We start from the raw sequence: 17,008 nt of genomic DNA, 5'->3' as shown, positions 1-17,008 counted from the left end.
CCGGCCCCGGCGGCCGCCGCCCCCGCCCCCGCTCCGCGGCGGCCCACGCCGGGATCTGCGTCACTCGGCCGCGCGGGGGCGGGAGCCGGAGCGGCGCATGTAGCAAGAGCGGAATCTCCCAGCGTGACAGCGCGCGGGGGGTGGAGGCGGCGGAGGCGGGCGGGGGAAGGGGGGTGCCGCGCGCGAGGGGAGGGGCGGGGCGGGGAGGGGAGTAGGGGGGAGGGCGCAGCGGGGGAGGCGCCGCCGCCTCAGCCGCCCGCGCGCCCGAGTCGGGAGGAGCCGCCGCCGCCGCCACCGCGGCCGAGCGAGTGCCGTCGGGGCTGGCGGGCGGGAAGGAGCCGCGGGCCCGAGCTGGAGGGGGGGAGTAGGGAGAGCGCGCCCACCACCTTCCCTTCCCCCCACCTCGATGGGAGCGGGGGCGTCCCGGCCGCCGCAGCCGACCGAGGAGACCGAGCCGGGGGCCGTCACTTCGGAGTTGGGGCTGAGGTGTCCTCTGGGGAGAGCGCGCCAAGACCGCTGCAGCAGCTGGCCGAGTACGTACCGACTCGCTGTCCGCCAAGTGCCAAATGCCTCAGTGCTCGGGCGAACTTGGGGCGGCGGATTCTCCGGGCTGCGCCGGCACTTGGTGGGGCGGGCGTCCAGGGCCGCGGGCTCGGCGCGGCCGCTGCCGGAAGGAGAGGGCGGACTCGGGCTCTTGTGGACGATTCCCGGAGAGAATCGGTGCGCAGGGGCAGCGAGAAGAGGGCGAGCCGGGCCGCGGGGCCGACCTGTGCGTTCCGCTCCCAGAAAGCCCGGGGTGCGGCGTCCACTTTTCTGACCCGGCTGTGGCCGTCGCGCGCGGCGCTGAGCGCTCGTGGGTTGTGCGCGGTGGGAGCGCGCGCCGGCCCCGGAGTTTTGCAGCCTCTTTCCGCAGAGGCAGAGTCTTTTTGTTGGTTTGTTTACTTTAGAGTCGTAATTTTCGTCCTGAGTATCCTCTCTTTCGGAATGTAGTCGTTTTCTTTTTAAAAGCGGAAGGAGAGTTTTGCTTTAAAGTGGCTTACAGAAACTTGGCACCGAGGTGAGATGGAAGCGAGAGACTCATTTGTGCTCGCTAAGGCCGAGTATGGAATTTGCCAACACATGTGGGACATACAAGCCTTGGATGCAGAAGTCTGTGACCTTATTTATGGAGAAACGTTGCGAGGGCAGTCAAATGCTTTGGGACTGCAACTTCGCGGTTCACAAGGCTCAGATGTGAAAGGACACTTCCGAGTGAGCCTAAGTTTTGTAAGATCTTGGGCGAAAGGATAATTGAATTGGAATATGCATTTAGAGGTTCTGCAGACCAAGTTTTGCAGCAGGTGATCAGGAGAAATCCTTGACTTGCATATACTTAATACCTCACTCAGAGAGATTCGGGAGGCAGGGAAAATTTGGGGGTAGCTGTCAATTTAAAATTTCCCCCAGAAAGAGTTGGTTTGGAGTAACCTGTCACTACCAATTGGTTTGCCAGTGACATGTCTGCAAACTTAAGGAGTGCAAAGATCAGAGCTGAGAGGGAAATACTCAGATCTTATTTAAAAATATTTTGGCAGTTTTAATAGATAATATTAGATTGCATAGGAACAGTGAAATAGAATTTTAAAAAGATTAGTCACGTAGGAAATGCTAGGCTGTTTTGTTGGAGAAGTGTGCACACAATGAAATACCTTCTTAGATTTTCACTTTTTTGAAAAATTTCCCTGTAAACCATACCAGATTATGACATGTCGGAATTTATGTGTGGGTTTTAAGAAGGAGTAGTGGGAGAAAAGATGCATAGGATTTACTTTCTCTATTTTGGATGGGAGCTGATGTTTTCCAGAAGACCTTAAAAAGCTGCTTCTAGTCCAGCCTAAGGGCCAGTAAAAGTGTCTCTTTAGATTCAGGGGTATCCTTTTTCCTCCATTTTCCAGTACTTGAAACATTTAATACTGTATTTTCGTTAAGTTTTAAGAACTATATTCTCCTTGTAGGTATTATTGTGCATGTTAGGATTCTCTTTGGAGAAGGAAATGGCAATCCACTCCAGTATTCTTGCCTCGAGAATCCCACGGACAGAGAAGCCTGGTGGCTACAGTCCCCGGGGTCACAAAGAGTTGGACACGACTGAGTGACTGAGCAGCAGGATTCTCTTGAGAGTTTATATATATCTGCAAGGTCAGCCTACTTTATTTCTGTTTGGGTATTAGTTATTGGGAAATCAGGTCATGAAAGAAAATACCAAAGAACCATTGGAAGGTTTCTCGTTTTAATTTTATTATTTTTAGCAGCTTGCACAAAAGTTAATATGTCAGCCTGGTATTAGGAAAATTTTGTTTTCCTTGGCTCTGGTGATTTCCTATTATGTGTGAGTAAATCTGATAATAAAAAAAACATTGAGGCATTGTAGATTTTGATTTCATTCTTACTGCTAATTATGGATGTAGCGAACATGACAGAAATCCTTAGGAATACTGTAGCCGATACAAGGAAATTTAGTGAGCTTATATAGCTAATAAGTAATTTGCTATATCCAGTGGATATATCTTTCCTTGTTTGAGAATTAACAAAATTAAATAATCTCGGTTAAATTAATGAAAAATTTTCCTTTTTTGTTGACTAGTAAAATCCATTGCCCTTTAGAAAATTAATATATTTCCATTCTCCTTGTTATTTGGAGAATCAGTTAAAGCATTAGGTATTTTCTTTTAATCACATTTTAAGAGCATATTGGCTTATTATTAAAGATTTTGGGGATTTGTACCATGGCTGTTTTGAAAGAAAAAATTATAATGTATGACAAAGTGGCAGAGACCTTTGAAGAATTTATTGCATGAACGTTAAATATTTAAAGTAAAAAATGGTTGCATGGCAACAGAAGTATGTCAGGTTTTTGTGTCTGTTAACCTAGACTCTGGGCTTCGTCTGGTCCATTATAAGTCTAATTGTTTTTGTTGGTGCTGTGCATGTACATTATTAGGAATAAAAGCTTTGTAAAATTTACCCTTAAATGTGAAGCATATTCTGGATACCACAGAAGTATGATACATTTTATGTTACTTCCATGGAAATGACCATTTTATAATACTTTTTGAACAGGTTAAGATCTTCCTTAGTATAATCGTCTTTGTATGCATATTGCATAAAGTTTATTAAAAATAATAAGGAATAAATAATGCCCACTTAAGCTTAATATAAGGTTCCTAGCCCCTGTGCTTTGGATTTAGTTTTAACTGTTTCGTTCATTCCTTTTAGTAGAATGAAGAGTAGTACAGTTCTTATATTAAATGCAAATTTGCCTTTTGATCTGACATTTTCAATAACTAGTGCAATAGTAGAATATATTCTCTTAAATATGAAACAAGTGGGAAGTTGATGTTGGGGAAAAAATAGTAATCCTTGTCAGAATTCTCACAGCTAAAATATACCATTAAGCTTTCAAATAGTTTGTTATTTATCAATATATTGTATTTAGAGAGTTGCATCTTAATTTGTAGTACATGTTGATTTAATAATTTTTAAAGAGGAATTTCTGAAATAAATAAAATTTTATATGTACTGTGTGCACACCACATGCTCAGAAGGCACTTAATGTTTGGTGACTAACTTGATTGTTCGTTGATTGAAGAATTTCCAGTCATTATATGAAATACTAGTGTTTACCTGTTATTATCACAGTTAATGCATACTTACTATTTAATTGCAAAAAATCTGATTTTCCTAATACTGATAAATTTAAGCTTACACCTTGAATAATTAAAATTTTAAGAGATTTATATGAAATTTTTTCCAGCTTCATTCAGAATTCAGAAAAAAATCAGTAGGCGAGAACATTTTAAGTTTGCTAAATTATTGTTAATGTATTAGAAGATATATGTTTAATTCATAGATATTACAGTAATAAGATCCAAAAATACCTCTCTTTTTTTTTTGGCTTTAAAAAAAATATTTATTTTTAACTGGAGGATAATTGCTTTACAGTATTATGTTGGTTTCTCAAAAATATCTTGCCTTAAGATATATTCCTGAATGTTTAACAATAAATATGCCTGGTTAAATCATTTGATACTTGAAACACATACATAGGACCGCCCTGCAGTCTTAAATAACCCATGATGTAACTAAGCCACACTTAGTTATTTTAGGTTGAGTTCTGGGACTAGGAAAAAAAATTCAAATAATTCACTCCTAGGCTCAAGGGTCATCCAGATTCTGGCTTGCCTTTTCAATCTCAACCTGTAAAGTACCCATTGCACCCTCTCCCCAGGCTCCTATACCTTCAGGCTGTGTGTGCTTAGTCACTTGGTCATGTTCGACTCTTTGCGACCCTCCGGACTATAGCCCGCCAGGTTCCTGTGTCCATGGAATTCTTCAGGCAAGAATACTGAAGTGGGTAGGCATTCGCTTCTCCAGGGGATCTTCCAGGAATCAAACCTGTGTCTCCTGCATTGCAGGCAGATTCTTTACCATCTGAGCAACCAGATAAACCATGCCTTCAGGCTACATTCTCCCAAACCTGGCCTTACCTCAGATGTTTTAAATGTAGCCACCCACTTAAGATTTCCTATTTCCTTCCTTGCCATTTCCTGTCTCTACCTTTCATTCCCTTAGTGTGTACCCGATCTCATCTAGGTGTTAGAGGAAAACAATCTGGTGGAACTAATTCACCTTAATCTGTAAATGACTCATGAGCTAACTCTTCCCAAGTATTTTCACATTTTTTTTTTAGAAGTCTGGAAGAGATTGGTGTTACTTTAGATAATTTCACAGTAAAACTTTCAGACTGTGTTGGGAGGCAGGAACTGATAGTCCTCTGCATAAGTCAGATTTTACTAGAATTTTGCCCTTGGTTTCTCCCCACTCCTGGAAGAGTCTCTTCTTTGGAATGCCGTAGACTTCACAGTGTGTATATACATTTGTGTATATACATTTGTATATTTCCTGCATCATGAAGAGGAGTATTCCAGAGTAGTGTTTTTTAATCCATTTGAATCTAATGATCGTTAATAAGATTGATATTTGTTATCTGGAGATGACATTTTAATTCATAGAAATTAAGAGGGAAAAGACCTAGGATCTCTTGTGATTGAAATTGACTTCTTAAAATGCTGCTGTTGGGGCTAGGCTAATAATGATGTATTCTGGTAAAGGGAGCTCATCTGGCCATCTTATGGGAATCCACCATATAATTAAAGAAAGGGGAAGTATTGAGGATGAGGGAATGAGAAAGATGGTAGGTAAAGTAGCAGGATGGGCCTTACTAGATTGGACACCAGTTAACACAGAGGGGATCCCTTTTGGAATACAAAGTGAAAGTCCCTCAGTCGTGTCCGACTCTTTTCGACCCCATGGACTGTAGAGTCCATGGACTTGTCCAGGCCAGAATACTGGAATGGGCAGCCTTTCCCTTCTCCAGAATATATTCCCAACCCAGGGTCGAGTCCAGGTCTCCCGCATTATAGGCGGATTCTTTACCAGCTGAGCTACAAGGGAGGCCCAGGAATACTGGAGTGGGTAGTCTATCCCTCCTCCAGAGGATCTTCCAGACCCAGGAATCAAACCGGAGTCTCCTGCATTGCAGGCATTCTTTACCAGATGAGCTACCAGGGAAGCCCTGATTTATAAAAGGAGACTGCTAATCAGAGTCTGACTCAAATGTTGGGTTTCATTTAACAGAGGCTTTTAACAGAGATGTTATTCCTCTTTCAATACTTAGATGAGAGGGATAAAAGCTGAATGAGACTCTAGTCCCTACATCTTGCATGCTAAGTTACTTCATTTGTGTCAGACTTTGCAACTCTATGGACTGTAGCCCTCCAGGGTCCTCTGTCCAAGGCAAGAATACTGGAGTGGGTTGTCATGCCCTCCTGCAGGGGATCTTCCTGACCCAAGGACCAAACCCACCTCTCCTGCATTGATTGGCAGGCGGGTTCTTTACTGCTAAACCATGAGCTTCTGCCATCGAGGAGCTTAAAGCCTGAGGTAATCTGTTCTACAGAGCCATGTAAGTTTGCTTCTCTGTTCCATGGCTCTTTATGTTTAATACTTAGCATAGCATTTAGCATAGTGTTTAAGTGTGTGCCTGCTTCTCTGTCTTCTGGTTCTTAACTGTCTGTGAAGAACCACTGGAGCAAAGTCCAGTGTTTGGCACAAGCATCAGAGGAAGGTTAAGGGCTACAGAGGAAGATGGATAGGTCTAGGATACCTGTATGAGTTGTTTGGATTTTTTCCTCCATCCAGTGGGGAAATTTGCATAAATGAGTAAAGGGCCACATCTGTACTTCAGGACAATGAAGTCGACATTTCAGTATGGCATATTTTGAAGGTGAGGAGGCTGTTTTCAAAGTTGGGGCAAGAAGCAAGGGGAAAATTAGAATTAGGTGCTTTTGAGGCAGAGAAAGGTTGGTGATGTGGCCTAAGGGCATGTAGATTTGAAGAAGGAAGAGGAAAACAAAAGCATGAGTGGATAAAGAAGATACACACCCTGGAATATTATTCAGCCATAAAAAAAATTCTGCCATTTGCAACAACATGGATAGAATTGGATGGTATTCAGGCAGAGAATGACAAATACTATATAATATCACTTACGTGTGGAATTTAAAAAATAAAACTAGTGAATATAACAAAAAAGAAATAGAGTCACAGATATATAACAAACTAGTGATTACCACCTGGAAAAGGGAAAAACGGAGGGGCAAGATAGGAGTAAGGGATTACAGGTACAAACTACTATGTATAAAATAAATAAGCTACAAGGATATATTGTACAGCACAGGAAATAAACCAGTATTTTATAATGACTGTAAAAGAAATGCTGTGCTGTGCTTAGTCGTGTCCAGCTCTTTGCCACCCCATGGACTTTAGCCCACCAAGCTCCTCTGTCCATGGGATTCTCCACGCAAGAATACTGGAGTGGGTTGCCATGCCCTCCTCCAGGGATCTTCCCAACCCTGGAAGGGATCAAACCCATGTCTCCCGAATTGCCGGCAGATTCTTTACTGTCTGAGCCACCAGGGAAGCCCATGAATACTGGAGTGGGTAGCCTATCCTTTCTCCAGGGGGTCTTCCTGACCCAGGAATTGAACTGGGGTCTACTGCATTGCAGGCAGATTCTTTATCAGCTGAGCCATTAGGGAAGCCCAGAAAAGAAATATGACCTTTAAAAATTGTGAATCATTAAAAAAAAAATTGTGAATCATTATATTGTACACCTGAATCTTTTGTATGATATTATACATTAACTGTATCACAGTAAAATTAAAAAAAATAAATCCTTTATTAATCCAGAAAACTGAAAGAGTAGTGGTGCAACTAAAAGTAATGAGAGCTGGAAGAACAGATTTGGGAATCTGGAAGAGGGGAGGAAAATTACAGCACATACTTCTTTTTGGCTTACCAGATTTGAGAAGTTTGACAGCATCCAATGTGAAATGCTGAATTATCAGAAAAACAATTTGGGTTCTCACAAGATCACTTTCTAAATTAAAAAAAAAAAAAATAGCAAGTACTCATTAAGTTTGCTTTTAGTGTTTTATCAATGGAGAATACTTTGACAACTTGAATTTGATCACAGTATTAAGTGAGATTTTATTAAATCACAAAGTTCTTTTTTTTTTCTTTGCAAAGTAGATGTATATGTGTGAGTCAGTGTTTGGTGTGCATTTGGATTTGAGAGCAGTTGGCAGTGACTTCATGAACCACTGGTCCAAGCTACAAATAGCGGTTTGGAGGTCAGTCTGCTATAGGTAATATTGAAGCCTAGGAGTGGACAGAGATCATCAGGGGAGAATATGGAAAGATAGTAGAAATGGGATCTAATAAAAAAATTTGGAGAATTCCTGCAGTTAGAGTAAGGGAAGGCAGCATAACATAGTAAAAAAAGTCAGGTGAAGAGCATTTCAAGGAGTGATGTCAAACTGCAGAGAGGTTAAAGAGAAAAGCTGGTGATCACTCAGTAGTTACTTGGGAGCTTTGATGGAGGAGTTGGGACAGAAGGCAGGCTGAAGCTTCCTGGACTAGATTGAGGCAGGTTTGAAGGAATGGTTCTTCTTTTTCCTTGTGACCATTAAACACCTCTGTCTTAACCCTAAATCCCCACATCCCAGCTTGGAGAAAGAGAAATTGTATTTCCCATATTTATACTGAGTTCTGTGTTTTGGTTCAAGGACAAAGCAGGAGTTGACCAGTAAAGTTTTTGGAGCCAAACCAGCTCCTTACTTCACTTAGCATAGTTTAAATCTTGGCAGATGACTGATCCTACCCCAGAAGGAGCCAAAGTGAGTTTGTCGTTAAAAGGTTCTGGAACAAATTATTACCATTTGAAATAGATCATTGAATAGCAAACAACAACAAATGGCCTTAAATGAATCCACTGTTTTATTCCTCTTCCTTTGGGACTAACTGGACTGAAGAACATTTAAGCTGGTGCAAGTGGAGGTTTGCTGTATATAGGCAGCAGGCCTTTGGTTTAGGTTTTGAATGCAGTAAAAATGGGTAACTGATTTCTCTTAATTGTGGAATTCATAAAAAGGTCAGACTCAGCATGGTTGTTCCAGCATCTCTTGCAAAGGCCAGGTAACTGGAGTTTGCAGCGGAGCAGACTTGCTGTGCTGTTAGCTGCCTATGTTATGTTGCACTATATTAGAATCCTTTTGTATTCACTTCCGATTGGAGAAATGCAGCTTTCTTTTGACTTATTTGACCTTCGTGTTGAAGCAAGAGTAGACACAGAGTTTGTAAAAACAGAAAATCTTGTCTTATAAAAATTTTCTTTTAAATCAAATTAATATATAAAGTGGTGGATGTTTAAATGATCACAACAGGCTTTATGAGAAACTGAAATGTGCTCTTAAAGGAATAAAGCTTAGGGAGAAAACTCCTTTCCCAGCGGTAAGTGTGGGCCTTTAGCAAGTCTCCTGGGACTCTAAATAGTTCACTTATTTATCTTTCATCTGGTGTCTTGACTTTGGAAATGTACACTTGGTCTTGTCAGTCCTTGTGGAGATGTTAATAATGGTAACTACTTTCTTACTGGAACGTAAGAGCTTTCTCTTAGGAAACTAGGGGGTTTCCTTTTTTTTTTTTTTTCCTGGGTAAAAATGACAAAGGATAAAAATTGAAAATTAATATTTTCTAAAACCATTGCCTATCTCAGAAGAATAAAGCCTAAGTTTGAGTTTTGAGTTCTCTTCTTCTTAAATTTCTCTTTTATATTTGTCCATGATATATTCTTTGTTATTGCTTATAAAAAGATTCAAAAACTCTGTTCTAGATTTTCTCAGGTAATTTTTAGTTTACTCCATAATTTGGGGGAGTATAGGTGGTGAGGTCATTGATGACACCATGAATCTTGCAAGGTTACAGCCCTTTTATAAAAAAGCTTTTGCGTGTGTATGTGCATACATACATATTTATGTGTATGTATGGCTTAAAGCTCAACATTCGGAAAACTAAGATCATGGCATCTGGTCCCATCACTTCATGGGAAATAGATGGGGAAACAGCGGAAACAGTATCAGACTTTATTTTTTGGGGCTCCAAAATCACTGCAGATGGTGACTGCAGCCATGACATTAAAAGACGGTTACTCCTTGGAAGGAAAGTTATGACCAAACTAGATAGCATATTAAAAAGCAGAGACATTATTTTGCCAACAAAGGTCCATCTAGTCAAGGCTATGGTTTTTCCAGTGGTCATGTATGGATGTGAGAGTTGGACTGTGAAGAAAGCTGAGCGTCAAAGAATTGATGCTTTTGAACTGTGGTGTTGGAGAAGACTCTTGAGAGTCCCTTGGACTGCAAGGAGATCCAACCAGTCCATCCTAAAGGAGATCAGTCTTGGGTGTTCATTGGAAGGACTGATGCTAAAGCTGATACTCCAATATTTTGGCCACCTCCTGTGAAGAGTTGACTCATTGGAAAAGACTGTGATGCTGGGAGGGATTGGGGGCAGGAGGAGAAGGGGACAACAGAGGATAAGATGGCTGGATGGCATCACCGACTCGGTGGATGTGGGTTTGGGTGAACTCCGGGAGCTGGTGATGGACAGGGAGGCCTGGCGTGCTGCGGTTCATGGGGTCGCAAAGAGTCGGACATGACTGAGAGACTGAACTGAACTGAACTGATTGATATTTTTGTGCGTGTATACTCTGGAGTTGAAAGCCTGTGGAATTACTGCATTAAGTGTATGAAGGGAAAATGGGTTTCCTTCCCTCTATCTCATACACTTTCTAGAAACCCTTCTATTTGGTATAATATTGTTCAATATAGACTTGAACTTGGGTCTGTAACTCCCCAGAGCTTGTTTTTGTGGCTTAGTGTTCAGCTGGATGATAAATTCTCTCCCTTAGAAGTCTCCCTTTTATGTGGGAGGACAAAACAAATCCTCTTATGAGTGATTCACAAGGTGCAGAGATGTTTTTATCCAGAGAACTAACATGACATGAACACAAAGGTGACCAAAAGCTGTACGAGTTTGTGGTGCCCAGAGGGTGCCCTAACCAGGGATCTTCCAGTGTAGTTTGCCAGGTTTGCCAAATCACAAGAGTCTTCTGAGATGCAACCCGAGCAAATTATATTTTTCAGAAGCTCCCCCAAGGGATTTCCTGGCTGTCAGCAGAAGTTTAGTGGGCCCAAATTGAATTTTTTTTTTTTAATATATACCTTGGGAAGTCATCAGGTCATGACTTACAAAGAGCCATAAAATTTGAGGAGGTCAGTAGTTGATGAGAGCAGACTGTGGATGACACAGGGGTTCCAGGAGTTGGGGTTTCCCAGGAGTCAGTCCTTAAGGTGGTAGGGAAATGCATTCTCCTTGGACGGGATGACTGAGACTAGAATTTTGTATAGCAGTCTGGCCAATGATGTAAAGCAGAAGTCCCAGATTTGTTGATATGGCCTTGAGGGCTGTTCCCAGTGTTCCTCAGCTTGCCGAGTCTCCCAGTTGACAGTTGCTACTGACTTTCTTGAGAGTGTACTTGCATTTTCTTCCAGTGTATGCATTCTTTTGGCTTTCTATAATTTTTGCTATAGAGGGCTGTAGGAGCCTTTTAATCCTACAGGTGCATTGATTACAAGTTTGTTTCTCTTAAACGGAAGTGCTTGGCCAGCTCCTCTATGTATGTGGGAGGTCTCCAGGCAACTGTGAATGACTTTTCAATAAAACTGCTAAGAGGTCAAGAAGTGCTTTGCTGGGTCTTGTTCTGTCTCTTTAAAGGGAGACTTCTCTGCCTTCCTTGGGCTCTAGAAGTATAACTTCCTTGGCTCTGTCTTGGGCTCTTCCACACACACTGGCTTCGTCCTCTCTTGAACCCTGAGACAGACTTAGGTTCCATGCTGTTACTTTGCAAACAGGACCACTCTGCTTCAGCTTTATGCTTTGCGCCACATTCTCTAGTGCTGTGTGTTTGAAAGAGAATTCCAACATCCCTAGTTTTATGTATCCCTGATGCCTAGGTAATCCCATAGTCACCTATTAGTCTCTTTCTGGAACCACAGAAAGTGTTTCTAAAAAATGGTAACCGTTTCCTCTCTTTCATCACTTACACCTAAGTGATCACCAAGTCTTGCCATTTATTTGTCTGAATTTTTCCTGCCTCTTTTTTCTCCGTTTCTAAATATACCACCTTGTATCCTATTAATTCTAGTTCATACTGAAATCTCTCATCTGCCTGCAAGACTAATCTTGCTACTTTTTCTTTATAAAATAGGAACTAACTATACCTATCTCACAGGGCTGTTGTGAGGATGAGACATCATGTTAAGTGCCTATTTATCATACGGTCTGACGCAAGTATTCAGTGCATGCAGTACTTCTGGCTTGTGATACTGAGCCCTGGTGGCTCAGACAGTAAAACGTCTGTCTACAAAGCGGGACACCCGGGTTTGATCCCTGGGTCGGGAAGATCCGCTGGAGAAGGAAATGGCAATCCACTCTAGTACTATTGCCTGGAAAATCCCATAGACGGAGGAGCCTGGTAGGCTGCAGTCCATGGGGTCACAAAAAGTCAGACACGACTGAGCGACTTCACTTACACCTATCTCACAGGGCTGTTGTGAGGATGAGACGTAATGTTAAGTGCCTATTTATCATATGGTCTGACACAAGTATTCAGTGCATGCATAGTAGCAGAGTATACTTCTTATCTCCTTCAGAAGTTTATCATCCTTCACTTCTCTGTGTGCACACCATGGAAGCAGCAAAGTGAATACTCAAAAATACAGCATACAGAGCCCTGTGAGCCATGTTTGGCTTAAGTCCCTAGACCTATTTAGCTACCTATGAGATCTCAGGCAGATTACTGATCTTTGAGCCTTTATATTTTTTTCCTTTAAAATGGAAACTATTACTGACTGTTGATCATTATGATTGTTAGGAGAGTAAGATAACTTAGAGAGAGGCTTCCGAGATGGTATCAGTGGTAAAGAATCCACCTGCCAATGCAGGAGACACAAGAGACTCAGGTTCGATCCCTGGGTCAGAAAGATCCCCTGGAGTAGGAAATGGCAAACCACTCCAGTATTCTTGCCTGGAAAATCCCATGGACAGAGGAGCCTGGCAGCTACAGTCCGTGAGTCGCCAAGAGTCAGACACAACCGAGTGCGCGCGCATGCATGCGCGCACATACACACACACACACACACACACACACACAGCATAGAGAGAATGCGTGCGCGCACATACACACACACACACACACACACACACACACACAGCATAGAGAGAATGCTTCCGTAACAGTCAGTTGCTGTGCAAATGCTCCTTGTTTTTTGCTCTTCCCATACTGCAATCTTAAACCCTGTAGTGTCCGACAAAGAGGCTTAAGAAGGTTTTTAGCAAGTGTGATGAGCGTTTCCTCTCTTCTTTTTGCAGGTTAAGCCCATCCACAGTGATGGCTGCAGCCTTACCCAGGACCCTGGGGGAGTTGCAGCTGTATAGAATATTACAAAAAGCCAACCTGCTTTCTTATTTTGATGCCTTCATCCAACAAGGTGGTGATGATGTCCAGCAACTCTGTGAAGCTGGAGAAGAGGAGTTCCTGGAGATCATGGCACTCGTGGGCATGGCTAGCAAGCCCCTTCATGTTAGAAGGCTGCAGAAGGCTTTGAGAGACTGGGTTACAAACCCTGGCCTTTTCAATCAGCCACTGACGTCTCTGCCTGTCAGTAGCATACCCATCTATAAGTTACCAGAGGGCTCACCAACATGGCTGGGAATATCCTGCAGCAGTTATGAAAGGAACAGCAGTTCCCGAGAACCTCATCTAAAAATCCCCAAGTGTGCTGCCACCACGTGCGTGCAGAGCTTGGGACCGGGGAAGTCAGACGTGGTGGGGAGCTTAGCGCTGCAGAGTATCAGTGACTCCCGACTCTGGCAGGGCCACCACGCCACTGAGAGTGAGCACAGCCTCTCCCCAGCTGACCTTGGCTCCCCGGCTTCCCCAAAAGAAAGTAGCGAGGTGCTGGATGCTGCCGCTGCGCTCTCTGTAGCCGAGTGTGTGGAGCGCATGGCCCCCACGCTGCCAAAAAGTGACTTGAACGAAGTGAAAGAGCTGCTGAAAACCAACAAGAAGTTGGCCAAGATGATCGGTCACATCTTTGAGATGAGTGATGACGACCCACACAAAGAAGAGGAAATTCGAAAATACAGTGCAATATATGGCAGATTCGACTCGAAGAGGAAGGATGGGAAGCACCTCACACTTCATGAGGTAAAAAGCCCACATTTAGCTTTGTGTGTATGTGGTGTGCATGTCTCTTAAAGAGATTAATTTGGTAATAGTTTACAGCAGAGATGATACACTCCCCGGATTAAAGACGTTTAGGTTCAGCAAAACGTAACTCTTTAGTGAAAATAGACCATATTTATTGTGTTAAGGTATTTCTGTGTTGATTTCAAACATGTTTAACTTTAAAATTGTAGTGTAGAGTGACTCTTAGAATAATATTGGTTTAAGTAGTAAAAGCATAAAGTCTGCGTTTACAAGGCAGTTTGTCTTTTAATTAAGAATTAAAAATGAAATTTTAAATCTAACTTAAAAATCATTTTTGTAGACTTTTTAGAAAAAAAAGTTGTAAAGAATAACCAGAACTTAAAGTGATTTTCAGCTAGCATAGAAAACAAAATTAGATGGATGTTAGAAGAATTATTGTAGCTTTGAATATTGTTTTGGTGTGACATTTGATATTAAAAATCCTCATTTTATTTTTGTAGCATTCTATCTAGAAACATTTTGCTTAAGTAGAAGAATACATGTATGTATATTTCTTTTACATTTGCTTCCTTTTTCTTGTCCGCCTGGCCAACACATCATCTTTAAGGCTCAAGCATGAGCTTAAGTCTTTTATAGTGTGTTTTCCCCTAAGTAGAATGACCTTTCCTTTTCATTTTTATCCCTACACATACTTCTGTCACAGTAACTTCAACACTTTATTGTACTTTTTAATATATTGGTCTGTCCCTCACAGTATACTTTGGGATTCTTCAAGGCAGAACTTATATCTCATTCATTTTTATATCTTCAGAATCTAATGTACTCAATAAATGCTTGAAAATTAAGTGCATTTCAAAATTACCTTTTTTAAACAAAAGCTGTTTCATAGCTAAAATTCATAGCCATTTATCCATTAGAAGAAAGAGATAAATTATCCTTGGAAAAAAATGTTCAGTTGAATGCAGTATTTCATGTTAGTAACATAAGATCATTCCCCACAGTCTTGTACTTGAACACAAAAAATAGTATATACTCACTGAAAAAGCATTCAGTTATACAGAAAGACGTGAAGTAATGGAATCTGTAAACATCTAGCTACTTTTCTTTACATATACAAATGTGGGGTCATATTTTACACACTCTTCTCCAAACTCTTTTTTTTTAAACTTAATAATATACTCAAAGTACAGTATACTATCAGGTATATTTTCAGGTGGTTACATATAGAGCTGCCGTATTCGTTTATGGGTTACATTATATTTCACAGTGTGAATGTGCTGTTATCTTAACCATTCACTTTTTGATGTCACTTAAGTTGTTTACATTTTTAAAAAATTTTATATGTGGTGAGACATGAACATTCTGCACATACACCTTTACAGATTTGTACATGTTTTCCTATAGAATAGATTCCAACATGTAAAATTATGGGCCCAAAGAATATGTAGATTTAATATTTTAGTAGATGGTCCTTCAGATCAGATCAGATCAGTCGCTCAGTCGTGTCCTACTCTTTGCAACCCCATGAATCACAGCACGGCAGGCCTCCCTGTCCATCACCAACTCCCGGAGTTCACTCAGACTCACGTCCATCGAGTCAGTGATGCCATCCAGCCACCTCATCCTCTGTCGGCCCCTTCTCCTCTTGCCCCCAATCCCTCCCAGCATCAGAGTCTTTTCCAATGAGTCAACTCTTCGCATGAGGTGGCCAAAGTACTGGAGTTTCAGCTTTAGCATCATTCCTTCCAAAGAAATCCCAGGGCTTATCTTCAGAATGGACTGGTTGGATCTCCTTGCAGTCCAAGGGACTCTCAAGAGTCTTCTCCAACACCACAGTTCAAAAGCATCAATTCTTTGGCACTCAGCTTTCTTCACAGTCCAACTCTCACATCCATACATGACCAGAGAAAAAACCATAGCCTTGACTAGATAGTCCTTAATTGCCTTCTAAAAAAGCTAGAACAGTTTATATTTTCTTTATCATTATTATATGCAACTGTCTATTTTTCCACACTCTTGCTAATATTGCATTAGTCATTTTTAATTTTTGTCAGTCTAAGAAAAATTTTCATTGCTCAAAGTAACTTTTATTATTGAGGAAGAGCATCTTTTCTTATGGTTAATAGACATCCAATTTTATATTCATATCCTTTGTTTTAATGTTGGAGTTGTCTTACCTTTAAAATATTGTTAAAAACTTTTATATTGTAAGTATATTAACTTTTTGTCTTAGATTGTAAATATTTTTCCAGATTATCATTTATCCTTTGACCTTGTAGACTGGTTGCCATGTGGAAATTTAATTCTGTGTAGTAATGGTCATTGATCTTGTCCTGTGTCATTTCATTTATCTGATTCTCTGTTCCTTTCACTGGTATGAAGTTACTTCAGGTACTGTAGCAAAGCAGTATATTTTATATATGGAAAGGCAAGTGCCTCTTCAATAGTATTCTTTTGTAGCTTCTTTTTTTTAGGTAACCTTACACATTTCTCCTTCTCAAATGAAATTTTTAGTGTATTTGTCAAATTTCCCCAAAATTTCTGTTGGTGTTTGATTAGAAATGCCCTAAAGGTATAGATTAATTGGGGGGAAAATGATATATTTACAATAATGAAAACTCCCATAGAGTAACATAGTATGTGCATTTACTTAGCTCTTTTATATTTTTCTGTAATTTTTTAGTTCTTTATTCATAGTTTTGAACATTTCTTGTTAGGCCAAATACTGTATATTATATATGTGTATATTAAATGTTTGTATTATAAACATTTACATTTATTTTGCTTGTATGGATACATGAATATGTAAGATATGAAGGGGATATAATTGTAAATGAAATTGTTTCCTTTTTAAATTACTATCACTGGCCGATTTTTATATATTAATCTTCTTTTCAGCAGTTTCACCATCTGATATTTTTAAATTGTTGTAGATGTGAATGTCTACTGATGCTTAATATGAGAGAATTGGTTAGCAAAAGTAGTCACAGGGACTCTGTGATTTGACCTCCTTTGGGCATGTCCTTGTGTAATTGTTGTGTATTGTTGGCATACAATAATGAATTCACAAGAACTTGTGGATAGATGTAGAAAATACAAGTGGCGTTATAATTCAGCTACGCTTTGACACTATTATTACCTGTGACGGGATGCAGAGGAGTCTACTGAAGGCTGCTATAGTAGGGAACAAGGGCGAGGCGTGTTGGCAGCCTCCGGCTCACGCTTTAATCCAGCTTTCATATAGTTTTTAAATATGGCAGATGAAGCACAGTCAAGGGCCTGTATTTTTATTAA

General features: G+C 41.0%; 1 protein-coding gene across 4 annotated transcripts in view; it reads left to right on the top strand.

Moving 5' to 3' along the window:
* The first annotated feature begins 401 nt into the window (after window positions 1-401).
* The window catches only part of NAB1 (NGFI-A binding protein 1), a 49,283-nt gene continuing 32,676 nt past the window's right edge, over window positions 402-17,008 (top strand). For all 4 annotated transcript variants that reach the window (XM_019969357.2, XM_019969375.2, XM_019969349.2 and 1 more), the window contains exons 1-2: window positions 402-533; window positions 12,874-13,711. In XM_019969357.2, coding sequence (XP_019824916.1) covers window positions 12,893-13,711 — 819 coding nt within the window. In that variant the 5' untranslated portion in view covers window positions 402-533; window positions 12,874-12,892. The remainder of the gene's footprint in view (window positions 534-12,873; window positions 13,712-17,008) is intronic.

The sequence above is a fragment of the Bos indicus genome, chromosome 2, assembly GCF_029378745.1.
Source record: "Bos indicus isolate NIAB-ARS_2022 breed Sahiwal x Tharparkar chromosome 2, NIAB-ARS_B.indTharparkar_mat_pri_1.0, whole genome shotgun sequence".
Classification (NCBI taxonomy): domain Eukaryota; kingdom Metazoa; phylum Chordata; class Mammalia; order Artiodactyla; family Bovidae; genus Bos; species Bos indicus.
This window is presented reverse-complemented; position numbering and strand designations above follow the sequence as displayed.